General features: G+C 36.9%; 3 protein-coding genes across 8 annotated transcripts; 2 read left to right on the forward strand and 1 right to left on the reverse strand.

Moving 5' to 3' along the window:
* The first annotated feature begins 1,445 nt into the window (after positions 1-1,445).
* On the forward strand, positions 1,446-3,713 carry LOC106383899 (probable aspartic protease At2g35615). Its single transcript, XM_013823950.3, has one exon. The coding sequence runs from the start codon at positions 1,742-1,744 to the stop codon at positions 3,071-3,073; it is 1,332 nt and encodes a 443-aa protein (XP_013679404.2). The 5' UTR covers positions 1,446-1,741; the 3' UTR covers positions 3,074-3,713.
* LOC106388115 (LRR receptor-like serine/threonine-protein kinase FEI 2) lies at positions 3,470-7,906 on the reverse strand. 5 transcript variants are annotated; one of them, XM_013828105.3, is made up of 15 exons: positions 7,656-7,905; positions 7,404-7,511; positions 6,805-6,989; positions 6,566-6,701; positions 6,407-6,478; positions 6,248-6,319; positions 6,029-6,100; positions 5,657-5,728; positions 5,482-5,553; positions 5,222-5,316; positions 4,991-5,137; positions 4,547-4,879; positions 4,220-4,465; positions 4,008-4,141; positions 3,470-3,927 (listed from the first exon to the last, which is right to left on the reverse strand). In XM_013828105.3, the coding sequence occupies exons 3-15, from the start codon at positions 6,917-6,919 to the stop codon at positions 3,709-3,711; spliced, it is 1,785 nt and encodes a 594-aa protein (XP_013683559.2). In that variant the 5' UTR covers positions 6,920-6,989; positions 7,404-7,511; positions 7,656-7,905; the 3' UTR covers positions 3,470-3,708. The 5 variants fall into 5 exon arrangements, with proteins under 5 accessions (XP_013683559.2, XP_013683561.2, XP_013683560.2 ...); XM_013828107.3 differs by having other exon boundaries at positions 7,759-7,894; XM_013828106.3 differs by lacking the exon at positions 7,404-7,511 and having other exon boundaries at positions 7,656-7,906.
* A 1,285-nt stretch (positions 7,907-9,191) lies between these two features.
* Positions 9,192-23,406, forward strand: LOC106388113 (protein MOR1). Of its 2 annotated transcripts, XR_007321245.1 has the most exons (53): positions 9,192-9,553; positions 9,666-9,771; positions 9,858-9,981; positions 10,368-10,447; positions 10,537-10,714; positions 10,966-11,030; positions 11,259-11,341; positions 11,437-11,522; positions 11,652-11,765; positions 12,078-12,197; positions 12,341-12,443; positions 12,610-12,746; positions 12,986-13,051; positions 13,201-13,315; positions 13,415-13,452; positions 14,316-14,378; positions 14,555-14,659; positions 14,779-14,884; positions 15,155-15,267; positions 15,356-15,443; positions 15,545-15,645; positions 15,725-15,832; positions 15,923-16,028; positions 16,128-16,207; positions 16,280-16,423; positions 16,518-16,593; positions 16,701-16,825; positions 16,917-17,027; positions 17,117-17,266; positions 17,367-17,441; positions 17,556-17,634; positions 17,713-17,816; positions 17,890-17,991; positions 18,069-18,143; positions 18,217-18,312; positions 18,383-18,484; positions 18,580-18,681; positions 18,802-18,984; positions 19,056-19,167; positions 19,444-19,520; positions 19,601-19,680; positions 19,950-20,012; positions 20,102-20,228; positions 20,458-20,580; positions 20,676-20,753; positions 20,863-21,021; positions 21,114-21,272; positions 21,594-21,691; positions 21,777-21,933; positions 22,178-22,390; positions 22,482-22,553; positions 22,632-23,197; positions 23,228-23,406. XR_007321245.1 is itself a non-coding variant. In XM_048752495.1 (52 exons), exons 1-52 carry the CDS (start codon positions 9,394-9,396, stop codon positions 23,064-23,066), a joined length of 5,922 nt encoding a protein of 1,973 aa, XP_048608452.1. In that variant the 5' UTR covers positions 9,192-9,393; the 3' UTR covers positions 23,067-23,406. The 2 variants fall into 2 exon arrangements, 1 of the variants encoding a protein (XP_048608452.1); XM_048752495.1 differs by having other exon boundaries at positions 22,632-23,406.
* Positions 23,407-23,435: the final 29 nt, after the last annotated feature.

Below are 23,435 nucleotides of genomic sequence, written 5' to 3' on the forward strand. Positions count from 1 at the left end.
TTATAATATATATGTGTCTATCAATTTTTAAAACATAATAAGTTTACGGTATATTTTTTTCATTGAATAGATTGTTTCAAATTTTCACATGTACTTGTATCTTCTTCTATATATATATTTTCGGATTATTATTTCATTATTAAAATCGTAATAACATATATAAAAAGATTTGTAAAATATTTTTTTATTGTCATATTCAAAGATATTGTAACATTTCACAAATTTAGAAAGTTTTTAAAAAATTAAACTTTTTGCGTCATAGATTTATATTATCGAGTACATAATTAAACATTTAGTTTTGTTTAATTTTTAAAATAAACTATATAGTTTAAAATTTGTTTTCATTGGTTTAAGGTAGTAAAAATTAATCATTGTTAGATAATATGATTTTTGTTATTTAAAAAAAAATCTTTATAATTTTAAAAATTAACATCGACAAATATTTAAATATTTAACATATAGAGGTATAGTATTACAACATTAAATTATATATATTTAATTTATATTATCTATAAATCTAATGGATCATCTATTGTTTAAATCCAATTATTAATAGCCCAATAAAAATTTCTGGTAGACCCAAAATTTAAATGATAAGATTAGAGATTAAATATAACATGACTTTCTAGAATATGTCTATTAGGTCCATTTTTTAAAAAATCACACATGAATCGATGTTGTGAATTATGTTTTAATATATAAGATTCTCTTAATCTCCCTCAGTCATTTCTTGATGCCACAAAGATTCATTACGGCAAGGTGAGTGGAATAGCAAATACCATATAACTTCATATCCATTGCCATCTGATCACAAAACATAAAGATGATAACATATATCATAATTAACTTCATCTCACGTCAGTGCATAACATATAGATGCTCAAAAATGAGATATCTAAATCTCCTAAGTCCCAAATTTAAAGATGTTGATAAATTCAAGATATTAAATGCCTCCACCTCCCCCACTAATCTCACGTTATATTACTATCAACCTTAATGAAAAATTAAAAGCTAATCAATTTGCCTTTCAGACTTTCACCTCATCACCTCATCAATATCTTTATATATTTGTCAACTATTTTTATATACTTTTACATACACATATATACGCATTTTGATGTGAGCAACTTGTAACTAAGTATTTACCACAACTGAAGTATCTTTTTTTTTAGAAGTTGAAATATTTTTTCTTAATGCTTCTTTCACTACCGACCAAATTGTAGTGAAATGATTTGTCTTAATAATTTTTTTTTATTTTTCTTTAACTATTATCCGTTTACAAACTATGATATGAAACCATTGGTTCGACATGACGACTATTTAAAATTCAGAATATGAAAATAAACAAATAATAGTAATTTTTGATTTGTACCAAAAAAACTAAAAATTCAAATATTTTAACCGAATAAACTAAAATAAATATTAATTTAAAATAATAGCTATATTGTAGGAGATTAAAAACAAAAAAAATAACTTAAAACCGAACCGATATCCAGATTAAACAGATTTAATGTATTTTTATTAAAAATAATGAAACTAATAATCACATTCCGCGCGAGGCGCGGATTATTACCTAGTGAAAAATTAAAAGCTAATCAATTTGCCTTTCAGACTTTCACCTCATCACTTAATTATAGCTATAACTCCTTACCGTTTCAGTCTCTTCAAGTTCACAGTTCCTTCGTGTATAAAAAACTCTTCTCCACTACAACTCTTCCACCACAATTTTTCCAAGTTCAAAATGTCGACCTCACTTCTCCTCGTCACTCTCTTCTTCTTGTCCACAGCTATCTCTTCATCCACTAGCCCTAACCACTTCATAGTCAAGCTGATCCACCGTGACTCTCCTCGTTCCCCACTCTACAACCCACAAGCCACCGCCACCGACCGTCTCAACGCCGCTTTCCTCCGCTCCATCTCTCGTTCCCACCGCTTCAACCACCAACCCCAAGCCGATCTCCAGTCCGGTCTAATAGGAGCGGGAGGCGAGTTCTTCATGAGTATCACCATCGGCACTCCACCAACGAACGTCCTCGCGATAGCCGACACAGGAAGTGACCTAACTTGGGTCCAATGCAAACCGTGTCAAGAATGTTACAAAGAGAACGGTCCAATCTTCGACAAGAACAAGTCTTCCACTTACAAGAACGAGCCTTGCGACTCACGTCACTGTAACGCTTTATCTACAACCGAACGAGGATGCGACGAGTCAAACAACGTATGTAACTACCGTTACTCGTACGGAGACCAATCGTTCACCAAAGGAGACGTTGCGACAGAGACTATCTCCATTGGGACAGCTTCAGGGTCCCCTGTCTCTTTCCCCGGAACTGTCTTCGGTTGCGGCTATAACAACGGTGGAACCTTCGACGAGACTGGTTCAGGGATCATCGGTCTCGGTGGTGGTCAGCTATCTCTAGTTTCACAGCTTGGTTCGTCGATTTCAAAGAGATTCTCTTATTGCTTGTCCCACAAGTCATCTACAATGAATGGCACAAGCGTCATAAACCTAGGAACAAACTCGATACCTTCCGGTACAAGTAAAGACTCCAGCGTGTTATCCACACCATTGGTTGATAAAAAGCCTCAGACATACTACTACTTAGCCCTAGAAGCCATCTCCGTCGGCAAAACAAAGATTCCGTACACCGGAAGCTACGGAACATCCTCGGCGACAACCAAGGGAAACATCATCATCGACTCAGGAACTACACTGACGCTTCTTGACTCTGGTTTCTACGACGGGTTTGGCGCGGCGGTGGAAGAGTCCGTGACTGGAGCCAAGCGTGTGAGTGATCCACAGGGGCTTTTGTCACACTGTTTCAAGTCAGGAAACGCGGAGATTGGTTTGCCGGAGATAACTATGCATTTCACCGGCGCTGACGTGAAGCTGAGTCCTCTCAATGCGTTTGTGAAAGTGAGTGAAGATATGGTTTGCATGAGTATGATTCCGACCACTGAGATTGCCATCTATGGGAACTTCGCTCAGATGGATTTTCTGGTTGGGTATGACTTGGAGACGAGAAGGGTGTCGTTTCAACGAATGGATTGCGCTGCTGGTTTGGGACTTTAAACGGCTACAGGCTTCGTTTTATATTATCCATAATTATTAATATCATATGAGGACTGTGTTATGGAGATAATAAAATCATAAACAGAATTTTAAATAAATGTGACACCATTCTTCTCTTTGATAGTTGTGACTGAATGAAACTAGCCCCAAAGTATAACTTTGGAAAATATGAAAAACAAAGAATTAGAAAATTATTCAGATTCTTTATAAAAATATTAGTCTACAATGGTATATACATTTTAGTTCATATTCAGAAAATACACTCCATAATTACTAATACTATTTATGGGGATATATATATAAAATCATAATCCAAGTTTTTAATATGGGACACCATTCTCTATAGTTTCTCTTTGATAGTTTCCGACTGAAACCAGCTCAAAATAACATGGAATATACAGAAATTTATTCAGATCTTTCTTATAAAAATATTACATTGTTTCTACAATAATCATATACATTTTAGTTTCAAATTCAGCTCAAACGAAAAGTTTTAATCAATACAAGAAAGATCATAAAAAAAAAACTCAAAGCAAAAAAATACAGAGAGAGAATCTGAAAATGAATGGCTTGATCAACCTTGTGATATATAAAACAGAAATCGAAATGGAGAAGACAGAGACCTGTGAATGTGATCAATCAGAACTGGAATCGTAGAACTCACTAGGGCAAGGAGTCATAACTTCAGATTCAAGTAACTGTACAACTCTGAGCATTGTCGGCCGCTCGTCTGGACTTGAAGACACACATTTTGTTGCTATTGATATAAGAGCATCAAGACTCCCCGTCTCTACTCCTTCACAGTTTCTATCAACAATCTCTCGTGCACGCTTTTCGCTGATTAAGAAGTTTAGCTGCAAGAGCAAATTAAAGCTTTTAGTAATCATAACATAGTTTTATTACCAAAGCTGGATCACACTATCCTTATTCTTACCCAACCAACAACGTTGTAGCCTTTCTCGATGAAGGAGGTGTCCGTGGGTATTTTACCACTCAAGACTTCAAGAACCAAAACTCCAAAACTATAAACATCGGTCTTCTCAGTCGCTCTACCGCTTTGCATATACTCTGAAACCATCACTCATAATAGGTTATACATGACAGTTAAAAAGGCTTAAAAAGCATTATTGTTATTACTAGTCCTACCTGGAGCCAAGTAACCGAATGTGCCTGCAACAATGGTTGTAATATGAGACTCTTCGTCCTCTAGAAGCTTGGCAAGTCCAAAGTCCGATACTCGAGCCTCGAGATTTCCATCGAGTAAAATGTTGCTTGACTTTATATCACGGTGTATAATCCTAGGAGAACAATCATGATGCAAGTATGCTAACCCTTTTGCTGCCCCTACTATAATATTTACTCGTGAATCCCAATCCAGTTGGTCTCCTCTCTCTAAAACATCCAAAGATTTCACTTAGTAAAATCACATTTCTCTGTTTAGGGAAAAAGCTTTAAAGATGATGAGGATTTTACCATGAAGAGCTTGATCAAGGCTACCGCCAGGAAGGTAATCATACAGAAGAAGCTTCGATGTTGGTGAGTTACAGTATCCACGTAGATTCACGAGGTAACGATGTTTGATGCTTCCAAGAATCTCAAGCTCCCTTTCGAAAAACCTATCAAACCCTTCGTTTAACTTTACAATCCTCTTCAGCGCAAAAACGTTGCCATCTTCCATGTCCAACTTATAAACTGTTCCGAAACCTCCACACCCTATTATATGCTCTTCGTTGAGAGCTTCCAGTTTCTTGATAATGTCTTTAGAAGCGTAGGGCAAATCTCCATGGAACATCACGATAGACGCACCTGAACCAAATAAAATCGTTTCTCATGGTGTCAAGCTATGAGAGTTAATTATAACATAGTTCACCAAACTTTTTTAGAGATGATATCCACAAAAAGAGTCAGCATGGTCACCTCCACCGACAGCTATCGCAAGGCTTTTACTCTCAACGGTACCAAGCTTTTTATAGAGAAAGCATCCCCAGAAACACATGAGCGCCACTAGGAGCAGTCCACCGACAGTCGCTGATGCACTTATAAGCAGCTTACCAGTCTTGCCTTCTGAGAGACCAAAAAGCTCATGTCACAAAAAGCTATAACCCATATAACCTTGCCAGCAAATTGATAACGACGCAGCTGGTTTACCTGGTGCAGGACTAGAACCAGTAGAAAAGTTTCCACTCTCATCTTGGCACACCACATCAATTTGCTTTCCACACAATTTAAGATTCCCGATGAAGCTGCAAAGAGTAATGCATCAGCTCAACAATCCGTTACTTTCAGCTATACAATGGTACAAAGTTACAAAAATATATATGTTTTGCCAGATCAACAGTACAGAGATTTCTCCATCTTTGTTACCAAAACTCTGGTTGGAGAAAGAGGTGAAGATGATGTATACTTACGAGTCATTCGAAAATTTGGCGAGTAAGCCATCAGAAGGTATTTTCCCCACCAAAAAATTGTTTGAGACATTGCTTCAAAAGAAGAATAAACTAGTTAGCAAATAGCAACAATGACACTCAAAAATACACACAGGGCTACAAAACAAAATAAACAAGTTAGAGACTAGTCACTCACAAACTAGTAAGCTTTTGCAACTGCCCAAGTGAAACAGGGATAGCTCCTATGAGCCCGTTGTTTGAGATGTCCCTTTATGAAAAGAGAAAAATCAGTTTAGTAGTTTAGAAGAATTCAAATAATAGGTCCCTTTGATTTGAGTAAAGCTTTAGCATACATTCACAACAATCATTATCATATTCCAGACCTTTTTCACTTATCACAATGTCCACCATAGGTATGTTGGGAATTAACTATGTTACTACCAGATTCTCAACCGCTAAGGATACCATGATACTAAATGGTCCAAGTAGCTAATGGAACAACAAATAGCAGATCCTGCAGAGAACATGAAAACAAATTTACAGAAGAACAGGGAGAAAGACTTCGTACAGATTTTTAAGCCCGGTCAGGTTTCCCATTTCACTTGGGATTGGCCCAGTGAGGTAATTGTTCTGCAAGTATCTGCAAGAAAACAATTTCAGACATGATTTTGTAGGCCAGCTAAACTTTCAAGACAACAATCTTATACGGCAACAATAAAAGCATATGTTGAAAAACCATCTCAGCAATGAAGTGTGAACAGCATAAGAATTTTGGGAAAGAACTTACACTCCCTCCAATGCCGTGCAATTTCCCAATGCTGAAGGTATTGAGTCATATAAATTATTGTTGTGAAGCATTCTGCGATACAAAGGGAATGCAGAAACGTTATGCAGGAGTGGGTACTCTAATAAGCAATAAAAAATTCAATAAGGTTATAGCACATACAAAAGCCTCAACTGATCCAACTTTCCAAGCTCAGGGGGTAATGGTCCGCTTAATTTGTGATGAGTAAGACTCCTGCGCACAAGAAAAATTAGAAACCAACAAAGGATGGAGCACATATTGAAGACAAATAGGGTTGAACCAAACAAGTTTCAAGCTTACAAGGCTGTGACTCTTTTCGTTTTAGCATCACAAGTCACTCCCTTCCAGTTACACGGATCAGGATCCTCTGACCTCCACTGACGTATGGCACCATCAGAACTAGAAATTCCACTTCTAAAGCTTAGAAGCGCCTCACCTAAAGAACAGAAGGAACAAAAAGGATTGAAACCCTACAGCGGATTGGACGGTGATCATAGTTTCGTCAAACAAAAAATATGGACGTAAACATATTGTTGTACCATCAGGACTAATCGCTTCATTTTCATTCGTCAGTGCACAAAGCAGTGAGATCAAAAGAAGCCATGACCAGCAGCGCTTCGTCAGCAGAAGCATAATATATTTACGGCCGATCATCTGAAAGAACAGACTCCAGAATGTTTCCCTCCTAGCATATATTCAGCTGCTTGGTAACAAAACGAGGCTCCTGAAGAAAAAGAAGCATCTATCATTACATTATATAAGTAACAAGAACAGTATACCCCCTCATGAAACTCAATCAAGACAAACAGTTTGTCTGAAACTACGGTGAACTATATATGCTGAAATCCTCTCTTGCCCATACAAAAATCATCTACCAACGTTCACCTAAAGATCACTACTTTAAATCACCCACCGAATCAGGTCTCAATCTTACAATAACGCCTCATACATCAAACCAAAAAACATACTGCAACATCTATCATTCATTAGATTGTATAACAAGAACAGTAACCCCCCCCCCCCACCCCTCCTCAGTGAAACTCAATCAAGTCAAACCACACTGGACTATATGCTGAAATTCTCTACCACACAACAAGCTTCCCTCAACATCAATACACCAAAAACGGATCAAACCCACCTCACAATTTCCAAAATTAGAAAGCGAAACTGAACTATATGCTGACATCCTCTATTACACAACAAGCTTCCCTCAACATCAATACACAACCTTTTCATTCTCTCTCATCTACATAAACAAAACCCAAAAACAGTAAGGTTTACCAAAACGGATCAAACCCACCTCACATTCACAATTTCCAAAATTAGAAAGCGAAATTGAAATTCACTCCCGATAAAGCCCAGCTCCCTCGAGCAATCATTGCAGTCTCACCACAAATAGAACTGAAGAGTCAACCCGTGCAGTAATCTCGAAATCGATTCGTTGATAAATTAAAACCCAATTCGCACTTCCCCCAAATCGAAATTACACGAACCTCGAATTGGATCCGCGAGGAGGAAGATGAAGAAGAAGAAGAAGAATAGGACAGAGGAAGAAGACGATATTTTTGAGCTGTAAAAGGTGTGGTTGATGAGAGAGAGTGAAGAGAGAGAAAGTGAGAGTGTTCAGTTAACCAAAAATGTTTGGAGAGGGAATCGGCGATTTACAACCAATGAGAGAGGCGAAGTGATCATCACACGTGCCGACCACGACTTCCCGCACGTGTCGACCGACGATTTCTTTCGCTGAATCAAAAACCCAGGATTATTTACAGACTGGCTACAGCTTGCTGGGTCCGGTATGTATCACAATGGGCCTCAGAAACCCATCAATAAAGATTAACCGGTTTGAGTTGCAACCAGCAACCGGTTCAGCTCAAATTTTGAATTTGATTTCTTTTTCAATCTATTAATAATAATAATGATTTTAACAAGGATTTTTCGACATTTTAATTATTTTTAAAAGTATTAAAGAATGACATTTTCTAAAACAATATAAAATTAGTAATTTACTGAGACATAATTATGGTTCAATTTTTATATCTACTAACTTGTAAATTCAAAAAAATGATTTTCTTAAATATATTTCAGAATCAGGGAACTAATACATATATTTTTATAAAAATTTAAAATTACTTAAAATTTATAAAATAATAAATCCATAAATCCTCTTTGAGTTTGTGTTAATTTGAAATTTAATTTTCTAAACTTGTGTATTTACAAATAAAAACTGGAAAAGCTAGGATATTTAATCTTAATAAAATTATATATACTATAATTTTATGAATTTTCCTCAAATATATTAATACAACATCAAATAGTTCATACATTTCTTAATCACCTTCTTCTTCTTCTTATTTTTTTTGGTGATGACACACTGTCGTCAACGTGTAATACAAAATCACAATTATCATTTTCAATAATTCATATATAAATATAAAAATTCACATGAATATGAAATGACATTTTCATTTTTAATACTACAAACTAAAATGTTATTTCAACATACTTTATAAAAAATAATATAATTTATAAATTTGGTCATATTCATATATTTTACATTTATATATTAAGTTATATTTTTTATGATGACTAGTCGTTTATATACATGTATATAATATCTTTAAGACATATAAGTATGTTTAAAATGAATAAAAAAAGTCAGTTATCATTTTATAAGTTAGATATATATATATATACATAAATTGAAAAGAATATAAAAAGCGTCTTTTGGGCTGGGCCAAGCCCGATTGACACTCCAAGGTTTAACCTAGTATAGTTTGAAAATGTCGATCTTTCCACGGAGAAACAAAACGCTCGTTAAGACGATTTCAAATAATCGCGCGTCGATTAACATCCAACAGCAAGGCGCGTGAAGTGTTCTAGAAAATAATGACACCACCGATTTAAACGTAGAAACCAAAATTCCTCCACTCTCTCGCTCTCTCTCATTACGCTCCAACCCTTTTCTCTCTCTCCTCTTCTGTCCTTTCTCTCTCTTGCCGGCCTTAAAAAAATTTGAAAAGAGAGAGAGAGAGAGAGAGAAAAAGCTGAAGGAGACGATACGAAGAAGGCTCGTATAATAAATAGATCGATACCATCGGAGAGATTGATTGATTGATTCGTGAAAAATGTCGGAGGAAGAGAAGCTATTGAAGGACGCGAAGAAGCTCCCATGGGAGGATCGCCTCGCTCACAAGAACTGGAAAGTTAGGAACGAGGCCAACGTCGACCTAGCTTCCGTCTGCGATTCCATCACCGATCCTAAGGACCCTCGCCTCCGCGAATTCGGTGAGTTTTTTTCAGCTGTTAGGGTTTTCAATTTTCGCGGCTCCAGATCTGATTCGATCTCGCTGCGGATCTGCTTTTGGATTTTGGACTTATCCTTGTTGTGTGTTTACAGGTCACTTGTTTAGAAAGACGGTGGCGGATTCCAATGCGCCGGTGCAAGAGAAGGCGCTCGATGCATTGATTGCGTTTTTGAAGGCAGCTGACTCGGACGCTAGCAGGTACGGTGGTGGTGTAGAGTTTGATGCTCTTGTGGAGCGAGTGGTTGTGTTTGCATGTGAATTTAGCTTGTTTCTGCTTTTGGAAGGTATGGAAAGGAAGTCTGCGATGCCATTGCGGCCAAGTGTCTCACCGGTAGGCCCAAGACTGTGCAGAAGGCGCAGGAGGCTTTCTTGCTTTGGGTAGAATTAGAAGCTGTTGATGCTTTTCTGGTATGCCCCTTTATTCTACGTTCTTGCGACTCTGTAAGGTCTATGTAGATTGGTGACATAGAAATGAAGTGCTCTATAATCCAGAGTGTAGCCATATACGGAGTGATGTAGAATATAGCATGTGGCTCTGTTGCCCAGTTCTGTGTCATGCTAGGTGTCTAGTGTGAGAAGAAATATGGATACCTTCTTCGCTGCTGTTTTGAAGATGTCTACGCTAGTGTTTTGTTCTATATCATTTCCTTAGCGATTTTAAAGTTACTGCTCGAGTATTAAGACCCCGGTTTAAGGCGAAGACTCCACTATGCATCGTTTCAGTCATTTTGATTTTTTACAACTGTCAAGAAACATCGTCCATGTACAATTTAACAGATTTGTCATGATTGTAGGATACATTGGAGAAAGCTATAAAGAATAAAGTTGCAAAGGCTGTGGTACCTGCAGTAGACGTTATGTTTCAAGCTCTCAGGTCTGTTCTGAATTCTTAGTTAGTTTTCTCCATGGGTTTCTTTAAATCTTTTATCTGAAATAACGACACTAGTTTTATATTTGTCTTAGTGATTTTGGATCAAAGATTATTCCACCCAAAAGGATTCTAAAGATGCTTCCGGAACTTTTCGACCATCAAGATCAGAACGTCCGTGCATCTGCCAAAGGGGTGACTCTGGAGCTATGCCGTTGGATTGGAAAAGACCCTGTAAAATCTATTTTGTTTGAGAAAATGAGAGATACAATGGTAAGATTTATATTGATCCATACGTTTGCAGCTTAGCCATGCCACCAAGATGATATCAACTGGGTTTCTAGTATAACAGATAGCATATAGATTGCTGATCAGAACCACTACCTTGGCTGGATTTTCGTGATTTAAAATTTTACTTGAAATTGTCTTCTTTGATTATGCACCAAAAGCTGTCGAATTAGTTCCTTTATTCTCTTGTGCTCTTTCGCAGACCCTAATATTCGATTTTATTGTTATTATGTAAGAAAAAAGAGCTGGAGGCTGAGCTTGCCAATGTTTCAGTGGGTGCCAAGCCTGCTCGAAAGATAAGGTAACTACCACAAACTATAAGAATTGTTACTATTGATTTTGGCCTAACTGCCACATACCAGATTTAGTTTCACCTTTATGCAGTTTATGAATTGTGAATATTTTCTTTTTACTATGTCAAGTTTCTGAATAATTGAATTTATGTGCATGCGTATTTCAAAAGTTAAAAACACTACTAGCATGATTTTGAAAAGCTGCAATTAGATTATTTATGTATTTGGCTTTCAAGGTCTGAGCAAGACAAAGAGCCAGAGGCAGAAGCTAGTTCTGATGTGGTGGGTGATAGGCCCAGTGAAGAACCTGTTGCTGATGGTACGTAGCTTGTACTTCAATAAATTTTTTCTTCATTAAGTAATGTTGAGAAAGCTGCTTACTTTGATTCTTCTTTATCAACGCATTACTATCAGCGCCTCAGGAAATAGATGAGTATGATCTTATGGATCCTGTGGATATTTTGACTCCTTTGGAAAAGTCTGGGTTCTGGGACGGAGTGGTGAGTTGTGGATTCTTATGCTTTATTTCTTGCTGTTCTCTATTGAAAGAACTTTATATAAGATACTACTTCCTTCCCATGTTGATTGCATGGTACACGTTGCACTAACCATTTTTGGGTCTCTTTTAGAAAGCTACGAAGTGGTCAGAACGTAAGGAGGCTGTTGCAGAGCTAACAAAGCTTGCTTCGACAAAAAAGATAGCTCCTGGTGATTTTTCAGAAATTTGTCGGACCTTAAAGAAGGTAGTTAACTTTCCACGATAAGAAGTCCAGGCTGCATTGATTATTATTTATATGTTATATTCCTTTGTATGTTTCAGCTCCCTTGCAGTAGTATGATAGTAGTATCTAACTGGTGCTGATGCATGCCGTAAACACATGTGCTTATTGATTAACCTGTAGTTTGAAGTTCATGCGTTATATTTAAACCCTCAAATAGGGAAAATATTTCGGTTTTAATGTGTAGAACTGTAGATGCTGCCTTAGTTCAAGAATTATTACTGCTTGCCTATAAACCTGCGATTTGATAGGTTTTGTAAATCATTCCAATCGCAGCTTATCACGGATGTGAACTTAGCCGTTGCAGTGGAAGCTATTCAAGCCATTGGAAATCTTGCACGTGGTTTAAGAACACATTTCTCCGCTAGTTCACGGTTCATGCTACCTGTTTTACTTGTGAGTCTTTAGAATAATTTATCCAAAATTGTTGTTACCGGAAGATACATCAAGTCTCTCCATTATAAATATTCCTTTTGTCATGACTGGGTTATCGTTCAGCAATTGATTCAAAACGTAATTACTTTTTGTTCCTTTAACAGGAAAAATTGAAAGAGAAAAAGCCAACCGTCGCAGAGGCGCTTACACAAACGTTACAAGCAATGTACAAAGCTGGGTGTTTGAATCTTGTTGACATTATAGAAGGCAAGAGTAATGTTTATCTTGGATTGTTGTGTGGAACTCTATTGATTTGCTTATTATTATTATCTTGATCAGATATTTTTATCATTATCCAGACGTGTGGCGACCGATTAATTTAAACATCTCTATCTTTCATCTGTTTCCAAATTAACTTTGCTCTCTTTTGCAGATGTAAAGACGGCAGTGAAAAACAAAGTACCACTTGTGCGTTCTTTAACATTAAACTGGTTGACATTCTGCCTTGAAACAAGTAACAAGGCTCTTATTCTAAAGGCGCACAAAGAATATGTCCCTTTATGTATGGAGGTCAGTATTTTTGTGCCTAATGGCTCCTAAACTCACTTTGAGTGAACATATATGCATGGAAGTTTCTCAGTCATGGAAGCTTATCTATATGAAAAAGCCTAGTGTTAAAAGGAAAAATAACGTGTGAAAGGTTGCAGTACATTTTAGGCGTTAGCGGAGCTGAGCTATGATCGCTGTTATCACTTCTACATTGAAAAATAATAAATTGTTCGAACCTATAAATTTTTTGAATGATGTAGTGTCTCAATGATGGAACTCCTGATGTGAGGGATGCAGCATTTTCGGCTTTGGCTGCAATAGCGAAGGTATTCATATTTTGTGCTGAACAGCAACCAATTCTCTCTGTCTTCTGTGGTACCTTAATGCTGTACACATTTTAGAATATATGGATAAATGACTCTTGTACACACGTTTTCCTACTCCTTATATGTTTGTTATATTTTGGTTATGTCAGTCTGTAGGTATGAGACCTCTTGAAAAGTCGTTGGAAAAACTTGATGATGTTAGAAGAAAGAAACTTTCAGAAATGATTGCAAGCTCTGGTGGGGAATTAGCTGGTACAAGCTCAGGTTTGTGAACATCTATTCCACACAGCCGTTAAGCTGAACATCAAGTTTTGTATGTGTTTTTTTTTCGCATTCTAATTGGATGTCGTTTTCATATAAAAGTGACAGTTCAGTCTTCAGTTGGAAGCACGAACACAGGGGTACGTTTCTAGTCAGATCTCCATTGTCGTTTTGCATTGAGCTATTTAAATATTACTAGAACTTTACCCGCATTATTTAACTTTTATATAAATTAATATTATTTTAAGTGTTAAGTGGTTAATATTTTTAATATTTACCATATGACATTTTAAACAGAAAAATTGAATAAGTTACATGCTGGTATTTAATTTATTGTTATAAACAACAATTTTATTTATATCTTATTGATTTTTATTTGATTATTAGATAAATGAATATATGTGTGAAACAACACATGTACATATTATATTGTATTAAAAATAACTATTCACATGTATACTTTACATTTAAATTAAATAATTATTTATATATTAATTTGATTTGCATTTATAACAATTTAAAAATATTAATATAAACAAATACTAGAAAACAGCCTCCAGCAAAATAATTCGAAGAACTCACTGGTTTGATCAATTTTTTGTTTACTTGTCACATAGTTATTATGGATATGGCTACAAATAAATTAATTCTTTCTTTTGTTTGTCACAAAATTAATAATTGTTAGGATGAGTAAAAAAGGAATGGAAAGCTGTGGATATATATTATAATGGTAAGTAATTAATGATGAAATTATGAAGAGTGAAAAAAAGAAGGAAAAAGTGTAATAAAATTGTTGAAAGGAAGCTTAATTCTATTTTGTACTTTAGTGATTTATTTTACGTTTTCCTTTTGACGGGAGAAGGGTATGCCATCTCGGAAGTGGAAATGGGATTTTTGAATTAGTATTAGATGCCTTGTTCCCGTTTTAGTAGTAGTTATTTTCTTAAGCAGTTATATATCGACTCTCCACATAATAGTTATGCCACTTCAAAACTTTATACAGAATTCAGAAGCGTTATTTGTAAGGAAATCAGCAGCAAGCATGTTGAGCGGGAAAAGACCTGCTGTGAGTTTCTTCTTAATTTCTTTTCTGTTACCATTGCAACTTTCAATTTGCCTCAGTCCCATCATGACTTCTAAGTTAATCCCTAGTCCACAACGTAATGAAAAGGGGGCTGATGAGAGTTTTGCTTTATCTAGTTTTCTAGTTACTGGTCTCATAAAATGCTAAATTTTTTATAGCCTGTGAGCAAGAAGGCTGCGCCTGGCAAAACAGGCGGAAGCAAAAAAGATGGTGCTGTACGGAATGAAAGTTCAAAATCTGTTGAACCACCTGAAGATGTCGAGGTACATAGTAGTATAATTCTACGTCAAAATTCTTGTTTACACAGTCTGTTATGTCTGTGACTCTGTCTTTCTATCATACTTTTATCGTGTTAACATCCATTCTTCTTTTCAATTTATAGCCTACTGAGATGGGTCTTGAAGAGATTGAAAACAGATTAGGTTCTCTTGTAAAACCAGAAACTATTTCTCAGTTAAAGAGCACTGTATGGAAAGAAAGACTTGAAGGTTTGTTGAAGGCCTAGTGGACTCTTTTATTCTCAGAGCGGTTTCTATATTTTTTATTTTGGAGTTTCGTTTTGGTCGAGTGGCTGATCTCATTTAAATGGTTCTTACTTATTTTTTAGTAGGATAATCTGTTTTGCCAGGTTCCTGATTTTGATTTAAATGCTGCATTAGCACGCCACACAGAAGCTCTTTTTAGCAAATCTCGTTTTTTTTTCTATAAAAACAACTGTCTAAAAGTTTAGTGATTTTTTTCTTAATATTGCCGTGCAGCAACTTTGTCTTTGAAAGAAGAAATAGTGGGACTTCAAGAACTAGACAAGTCGGTGGAAATCTTGGTTCGGTTGCTTTGTGCAGTTCCTGGTTGGAATGAGAAAAACGTGCAGGTGTGTGTTTTACTCCATCTATTTTTTTTTAAGAATTATTCCCTAAAATAATTCTAAGTACACTTGAGCATATTACTTGGAAATGCAGGTTCAGCAACAGGTCATTGAAATTATCACTTACATATCTTCAACTGCGGCTAAGTTTCCTAAGAAATGTGTTGTGCTTTGCATTACGGGTACTTGTTGATGAATGCTTTACTCTGACGTCAGTTCAGTTTTTTTCCGAAAACTATTAGTTCGTAGCTCACTTGCCTAAGTTTTCTCTACTAATTCGCAGGCACTAGCGAACGAGTTGCAGATATAAAGACACGAGCCTCTGCTATGAAGTGTCTTACTGCTTTCTGCGAAGCAGTTGGTCCTGGATTTGTTTTCGAGAGGGTTGGTGCTGCTATTGTCAATGCTCTTTGACTTCCAGTTTAATTAGAACAGAATGATAATTCAGGACTTTTGCTTGTAGCTTTACAAAATCATGAAAGAGCACAAGAACCCCAAGGTTCTTAGTGAAGGCTTGTTATGGATGGTTTCTGCAGTTGATGACTTTGGCGTCTCACTTTTGAAACTTAAGGTTTGAAAAAGTTGCACCTTTGTTAATTAAACTGCAGTATCTAGGTTATATTCATTCATGTCAAATAAGATTTTTCTGTCCATTTGACAGGACGTAATAGATTTTTGTAAAGATGTTGGACTGCAATCTAGTGCAGCTGCTACCAGAAATGCTACAATCAAACTTTTGGGTGTTTTACACAAGTTTGTTGGTCCAGGTAGCTAAGAATTCCTTTAAGTTGCGTCTTCTTTGTGTTATGTCTGTTAGAAGAACATCTCTTTAGAACAGAATTAAACTGTCTTATTTCTGTTTGCAGACATCAAAGGGTTTCTTAATGATGTCAAACCTGCACTACTAAGTGCACTTGACACCGAGTATGAGAAAAACCCTTTTGAGGTATATTTTTGTGGATTGCCTTGATTGTTAGAATTATTGTTTGTCTTGCTGGTCTTATATTCTGTTCATCAGGGGACTGTGGCTCCAAAAAGAGTTGTTAAGACATCAGTTTCAACATCGAACTCTGCTGGAGGGCTGGATAGTTTACCTAGAGAAGATATCAGTAGCAAGATTACCCCTAATCTTCTTAAGGGCTTTGAGAGTCCTGATTGGAAGGTGCGCTACGAATTCGAGATCTTTTTTTTTGTAATTTAACTAACGATTTCCTTTCGACGTTAGAGCTGAAAATGAGTATTTTAAACTTTTCTAGATGCGTTTGGAGTCAATCGAAGCTGTCAATAAAATTCTGGAGGAGGCTAATAAACGTATCCAGCCAACTGGAACTGGTATGAAATAAAGATTTTTCCCCCAGTATCTCCGTTATTTTATATTTTTCACTCCAAAGTTTCATAAATTCTTATACTCTGTATCATTTTTATTTCACGCTCGACAGGAGAATTATTTGGTGGTCTACGAGGACGATTGTTGGATAGTAACAAAAATCTTGTTATGCAAACGTTGACTACCATTGGAGGTGTTGCATCAGCTATGGGACCAACTGTCGAGAAGGCGAGCAAGGTTGTGATATGTCAAGCTTTGAAAACATCTGTTACCCTGTAATATATCACCGCCTGCCAGTTTTACTAAATTGCTGAGTGATCTATTTCAGGGAATTCTATCAGATGTTCTGAAATGTCTCGGTGATAACAAGAAGCACATGAGAGAATGCACCTTGGCTGCTCTTGATATGTGGCTTGGTGCTGTACATCTCGACAAAATGGTTGGTGATAGTATTTCCTTAGGCATGTATAATTCTGCTTGTAAATATAATTTCCTCAACTCACAATCTTTTTTATTCTGTTAATGCAGATTCCTTACATTATAATAGCACTAACAGATGGGAAAATGGGAGCAGAAGGACGTAAAGATCTTTTTGATTGGTTGACAAAACAACTTGCTGGATTAAGTGACTTTGTGGATGCTATACATTTACTGAAACCTGCAAGCACCGCAATGACGGTGAGTCATCCAAACTTGTCATAGCGCCTCATCAGCTTTAACCATTGAGTACGTCTTTTGTGATGATTCTCATCTGCTATTCTTCTGTGAATCTTTCCAGGACAAATCAGCAGATGTACGAAAAGCAGCTGAAGGATGCATTTCTGAGATCTTAAGAGTCAGTGGACAAGAAACGGTAGGTATCCCGGGGGTTTTAACGTGTTCTGTTCATAGCTAAAGGGTTTTAACGTGTTCTGTTCATAGCTAAAAGTTAAAACCCCATCCGTAATTATATGTGCATTTTTTTCAGATTGAAAAAAATATCAAAGATATCCAAGGGCCAGCATTAGCGCTTGTGCTGGAAAAAGTACGACCAGGATATGGCCAAGGTACTTGTCCATTACCTGTTCTCAAATCAACATGTTTTCTCCTCCGGTCCCGTTTCAGGCTAACGATGTCGTTTTCAGAACCATTTGAATCATCAAAAGCTATGGCGGGGTCATTGTCGAAAGGTGTTTCCAAGGTTTCAAAATCGACTTCTAATGGTACCTTGAAGCAAGGAAACAGATTTGTGAGTTTCTGTCTCTTAACATATTTTTCTGTATTCAATTTGTAATGTCTGACTAGTTTTTTTGTTTCTGAAGAGAGCCTTACCAACAAAGGGCTCAAGGCCAGATCAAATTACATCTGCCCATGATATAGCTATCCAGTCACAGTCTTTACTAAATACTAAGGACTCCAATAAGGTAGAATGAGTTCTCCAACAGTTTAAGATATTGCCCATAGGGTGATAAAATAATCATTTTCCATGTTTTATCTCCAGGACGACAGGGAGAGACTGGTGGTTCGTAGAATTAAATTTGAGGAGTTGCGGGCCGAACAGATTCAGGATCTTGAGGTTTGTTTTCTAGAGGATTTAATTGACTTCTGCCTTACGATCGTATTATAACTAGTGTTGGTGGTTTGTGCAGAATGATATGATGAAATTTTTCAGAGAAGACTTGCAAAAACGGTTGTTGAGTCCAGACTTTAAGAAACAAGTAGATGGGCTGGATATCCTACAGAAGGTAGCTTGATGTTGATATCTTCAATCTTATTCATCTGAGAGTTTTATTTATTTCGTCCTCTTCCCTGCAGGCGCTTCCATCTCTTTCGAAGGAAATTATAGAAGTACTAGATATTCTTTTAAGGTGGTTTGTATTGCAATTATGTAAATCCAACACAACTTGTCTACTAAAGGTAATTTGTAATTGTTTCTTTTGTTATTGTAGCTCGCATTTGACACTGTTTTAATGCAATATTAACGGAACTTCATTTGCTCTGGGTAAGAATAGGTTCTTGAGGTTCTTCCAGAACTTTTCAACACATTGAAGGATGAGGAGTACTGCTTGACAGAAGCAGAAGCTGCTATATTTTTGCCTTGTTTGGCGGAGAAGGTTAGGCATCTGATACTAATTTCCATTGGTGTTGGCCAGTTTATTAGAATCCTTTCCTTTAATCCTGCCCTTTAGGAAAATGGTGCTTCAATGTCTATATTAAATTCTCTGTAATTGCAGTTGGGGCATAATATTGAAAAAGTAAGAGAGAAAATGCGTGAGCTGATGAAGCAGATTATCCAGGCATATTCTGTAGCAAAGACATTTCCCTATATTTTGGAAGGTTTACGTTCCAAAAACAACCGTACAAGGATAGAGTGTACAGATCTTATTGGATATCTACTCGAGACTTGTGGAACTGAGGTATTAGCAAGACTTGACAAAGTATTTGACATCTCTCTTCTGTTTGGATTCTGATATGTCGTTGTAAGCAGATAAATGGACTACTGAAACACTTGAATATGGTTGCAAGCTTGACAGCAGAAAGAGATGGCGAACTCAGAAAAGCTGCTTTGAACACCATGGCGACGGGTTATAAGATTCTTGGTAGGGAATGAAATTTATGAGTTCTTGAGAAGTTATAATGGATTCTTATCAAAACATTCCATGTCTCACAGTAATTAGTGCACAATAACATAGTCCCATAGTATGTATTTTTAGGCCAGTTTACGTAGTCTTATAGTCTGTTTTTGTGGGCTCGTGTGTATTTCATAAAAATCTGGAATGAAAATCATGATTCTGGAAAGATTTTTGCTTCTGGTTGTTCATGCCCTCGAGATAATATTTTGCACTCGTTTCTCATTGCTTGGCTTGTTATTGTAGGTGATGATATCTGGCGATATGTTGGGAAGCTTACAGATGCTCAAAAGAGTATGCTTGATGATAGATTTAAGTGGAAAGTAAGCCCGTAATATAATTTTATTTGTCTGCTTCAGTCTTGTATTTGTGAGTTATGTTTTCATCGTTTGTTCTGCATCAGATCAAAGAAATGGAGAAGAGAAGAGAAGGGAGACCTGGGGATGCACGAGCAGCATTGAGGCGTTCCGTAAGAGAAAATGGGTGCGTAAATTTGTTGGAATTTTTTATGTAATCTTGCCTTGCATCGCCTTTCCAGCCTTAAGGCAATCTGGTACGACTTATTTGTACTCATTATTAATGATATGCTGAAACTGGAGGCCATAAACATAACCGCATAAATGCAAAGTCTTAGTGATGCATTTAGAATCACAAAAGTATTTCAGTGTTTTGTTTTTTAGTAGTCATGAACAGAAAAGATAGCAAGAATTGTTTAGTATGTCTATTATTTGTGACTTTCTGTTTGTTTCCAGACCTGAAGTGGCAGAGCAAAGTGGTGACCTTCCTCAAATGGTCCCTGGTCCTTTATTTCCAAGGTAATGTTTTCAACTGGTATTAGAAAGTTCTTTTGATAATGTAGGTTTCTGTTACTAATATTCCCAACTCAATCATTTCGCCTGCCCAGGCAAAACTATGGTATTTCCGAACAAGTTCTTGAGAGGAACCCAGTACCTCAGACAATCGCTGGAGTTAATGGCCCAACAGACTGGAATGAGGCTTTGGACATCATTATGTTTGGCTCGCCGGAGCAGGTATCTGACTTGTAATTATTTCATTGTACCACTATAGCAGTTACCTAATCAGTGACTTATTTGAGTTTCCTAGTAGACATGATATTTTTTTATATAGTTCTGATAGAAGTTGACTTGTACTTGTCGACTACATTTGTCATTTGGAAACTTAGTTGGTGCATATTGGAAGTTATCATGAGAGGGTTGGTTTGTTTTTTCTTTTTTCATTTTCGTTTTTTTTTTGTGGCAGTCGGTTGAAGGGATGAAAGTTGTGTGTCATGAGTTGGCACAGGCTTCTAATGATCCAGACGAAAGTGCAATTGATGAACTCGTGAAGGATGCAGATGGGCTTGTTTCATGCTTAGCAAATAAGGTTGCCGTAAAAACTCTCCCTTACACTTCCATTTTCCATGAAGAATTTACTTGTTTTTCTGTTGACCACCACTTGTATATATTTTCGTCTGGTAGGTTGCCAAGACATTTGATGTCAGCTTAATGGGAGCTTCATCGAGGTCTTGTAAATATGTTCTGAACACACTTATGCAGGTAACACCGAGTGAATTTGTTCTCTTAGTGATGCTGCTCTTCTTAATAGCTGTCTAGCCACTGGGGTTTGTTTGTAAAGCTCAATACTCACAAGTATGTATTGCTGCAGACATTCCAAAATAAAAAGCTTGCGCATGCAGTCAAAGAAGGGACTCTGACAAGCCTTATAACGGAGCTCTTACTCTGGCTTCTGGATGAAAGAGTTCCACGCATGGAGGATGGCAGCCAACTCTTGAAAGCTCTAAATGTTTTGATGCTTAAGATCCTGGTTAGATATTCCTCCCAAGTCCCAATGCTAAGGTTTTTCATATGTAACTATGAAGTTCTCTGATGTTCTCTTCTTTTTGCTATTAAATTCAGGATAATGCAGATCGGACGTCATCATTTGTGGTTCTTATCAGCTTGCTACGTCCTCTAGATCCATCTAGATGGCCTTCGCCTGCTACCGCTGAAGGATATGCTATCCGGAATCAGAAATTCTCTGATTTGGTAGTTAAATGCCTGATTAAACTTACAAAGGTAATATTTCCATGAAATTTGTAGGAAAATCTTTGTTTACGTGACTTACATAGTTGTTAAGTACCAGCCCTGCTGTTAATTTTTTAACATATCACAGTTATATAGAAAAAAAGGTTATTTAGAATATAAATTACAATTAGAGAGAAATCAAAAGAGGAACTTTCGTCATACTTCTTGCAAAGTGTAATTAGAAAGGAAAGAAGGTCTTGAATTAGGATCTTTAGGAGGAAGTGAAATTAAGCGGTTCCGAAGCAATCGATCGAGAGATATGCATCATATAATTTGGTAATGTATATCTGATAATTGCTTGTCCATGTTCAGCTCCTCCAAAGCACCATATATGAAGTGGATCTTGATCGACTTCTTCAGAGCATTCATGTATATCTACAAGAGCTGGGAATGGAAGAGATACGTAGGAGGTACATCTCCTTAAATGCATTCTTATAAATTTTGAAAATCTTACTATTTATTGTGTAAATGTTTTCCGTATTTTCCAATGAGAAGAGCTGGAGCAGATGATAAACCTCTGAGGATGGTGAAAACTGTTCTACATGAACTTGTTAAGCTCCGAGGAGCTGCAATAAAGGGTCACTTGTCTCTTGTCCCTATTGACATGAGGCCACAACCCATCATTCTCGCTTATATCGATCTAAACCTTGAGGTAAACTCTCAGTCTTTTTAGCTTCCTGTCCAGAGTTCTTTGCCCATGTAAGCGATGGTTTCTCACACACATAGCACATCCGATGATCTGTTACTCAGCCCCTTGAGATGGTGAATTTGAAAAAAAAATATTATATATCCTAACTTGCTTAATGAAATAATACATTGCGAAAATAGCATTTCAATTTTGAGTTTCAGAGAAATTCAGATAGTAACTATTATAAACGCTTTCTTTTATCTTACAGACTTTAGCTGCTGCAAGAATGTTAACAGCAACAGGACCTGTGGGGCAAACCCATTGGACAGATTCAACAGCCAACAATCCCTCACCTCCCGCTAATTCTGCTGATGTTCAGCTGAAGCAAGAGCTAGGTGCGATATTCAAGAAAATCGGTGATAAACAAACTTCCACCATTGGTCTTTACGACCTCTACCACATCACTAAGGCGTATCCAAAGGTAATTGATATGCTTAAAGTCTCCGCGTCTCATTTCTTCATCAACACACGACTATTGCATAATTACAAACTCAATTCAATGCTCTGTGTAGGTTGATATATTTTCGCAGCTCCAAAATGCTAGCGAGGCTTTTCGTACTTACATCAGAGACGGTTTGGCTCAGGTCTGTAACAAAACTCATATCTTACGTTTAAAGGTCGAGTGTTTTTGTGTCTTAAGATTTGCATTCGTTATTTTTTAGGTGGAGAAGAATGCAGCTGCGGGGAGAACGCCTTCAAGCCTACCGTTATCGACTCCTCCCCCTTCTTCCTTAACCCTTCCATCTCCTGACATTCCTTCCTTAGACGTAAAGCCTCTGATGAACCCTAGATCTGATTCATACACTGACGACATCCGAGCAAGTAACATCAACCCTGGGACGCTAGATGCAATCAGAGAAAGGATGAGAACCATGCAACTGGCTTCAGAGCCAGTAAGCAAAGCGATGATGCCAACAAACGAGAACTTATCAACGGATAACATACCACCAATGAACCAACAGAACATTCCCTCGAGCCAAATGGAAGCGGAGACTCCACACCCGCACCCAGTGGGTCGTCCAATGGATGAGAAAGCGTTATCCGGTCTCCAGGCTCGAATGCAGAGGCTCAAAGGTGGCTCACTCGAGCATATGTAGAAGAGAGAGTGTAAAAGTTACGAAGCAAATTGGATGAAAACCTATTCGCCATTTTTGTTGATTCTCCATCCTAACAATGTTACTTGTAGTAGTTAAAGTACCTTGTTCTTATATATACATATATAAAGATGGTAGTATGTGTTTCAAAAAAAAAAAAGATGGTAGTATTAAGCGGCCAAAACTCGTTGGAGTTAGTGTGTGTATAAATTTGTGAGAGATGATGTGTGCGTGGGAGATGTTCTTTTTAAGATGAGACGATATATGGTTCAGTTTCTTATTTTCATTTCGGGTGTTTGTTTTGATGACATTTTAATGGAGGTTATCTCATGACATTTTCTTATGATAAACAGTCTATAGAGTTAATAAACT

Source organism: Brassica napus, chromosome C3 (genome assembly GCF_020379485.1).
Source record: "Brassica napus cultivar Da-Ae chromosome C3, Da-Ae, whole genome shotgun sequence".
Taxonomy (NCBI): Eukaryota; Viridiplantae; Streptophyta; class Magnoliopsida; order Brassicales; family Brassicaceae; genus Brassica; species Brassica napus.

Bases quoted from the DNA above. Each gene is read 5' to 3' on its own strand.
- LOC106388115 (XM_013828106.3), bottom strand. From the start codon at position 6,919: ATGATCGGCCGTAAATATATTATGCTTCTGCTGACGAAGCGCTGCTGG. The intron at 6,479-6,565 runs GTAAGCTTGAAA...TCTTGTGCGCAG, and splicing joins ACGAAAAGAGTCACAGCCTT to GAGTCTTACTCATCACAAAT. The intron at 4,466-4,546 runs GTAAAATCCTCA...TGGATGTTTTAG, and splicing joins CCTTGATCAAGCTCTTCATG to AGAGAGGAGACCAACTGGAT.
- LOC106383899 (XM_013823950.3), top strand. From the start codon at position 1,742: ATGTCGACCTCACTTCTCCTCGTCACTCTCTTCTTCTTGTCCACAGCT.
- LOC106388113 (XM_048752495.1), top strand. From the start codon at position 9,394: ATGTCGGAGGAAGAGAAGCTATTGAAGGACGCGAAGAAGCTCCCATGG. The intron at 16,424-16,517 runs GTGCGCTACGAA...AAACTTTTCTAG, and splicing joins TTGAGAGTCCTGATTGGAAG to ATGCGTTTGGAGTCAATCGA. The intron at 20,754-20,862 runs GTAACACCGAGT...GTATTGCTGCAG, and splicing joins TTCTGAACACACTTATGCAG to ACATTCCAAAATAAAAAGCT.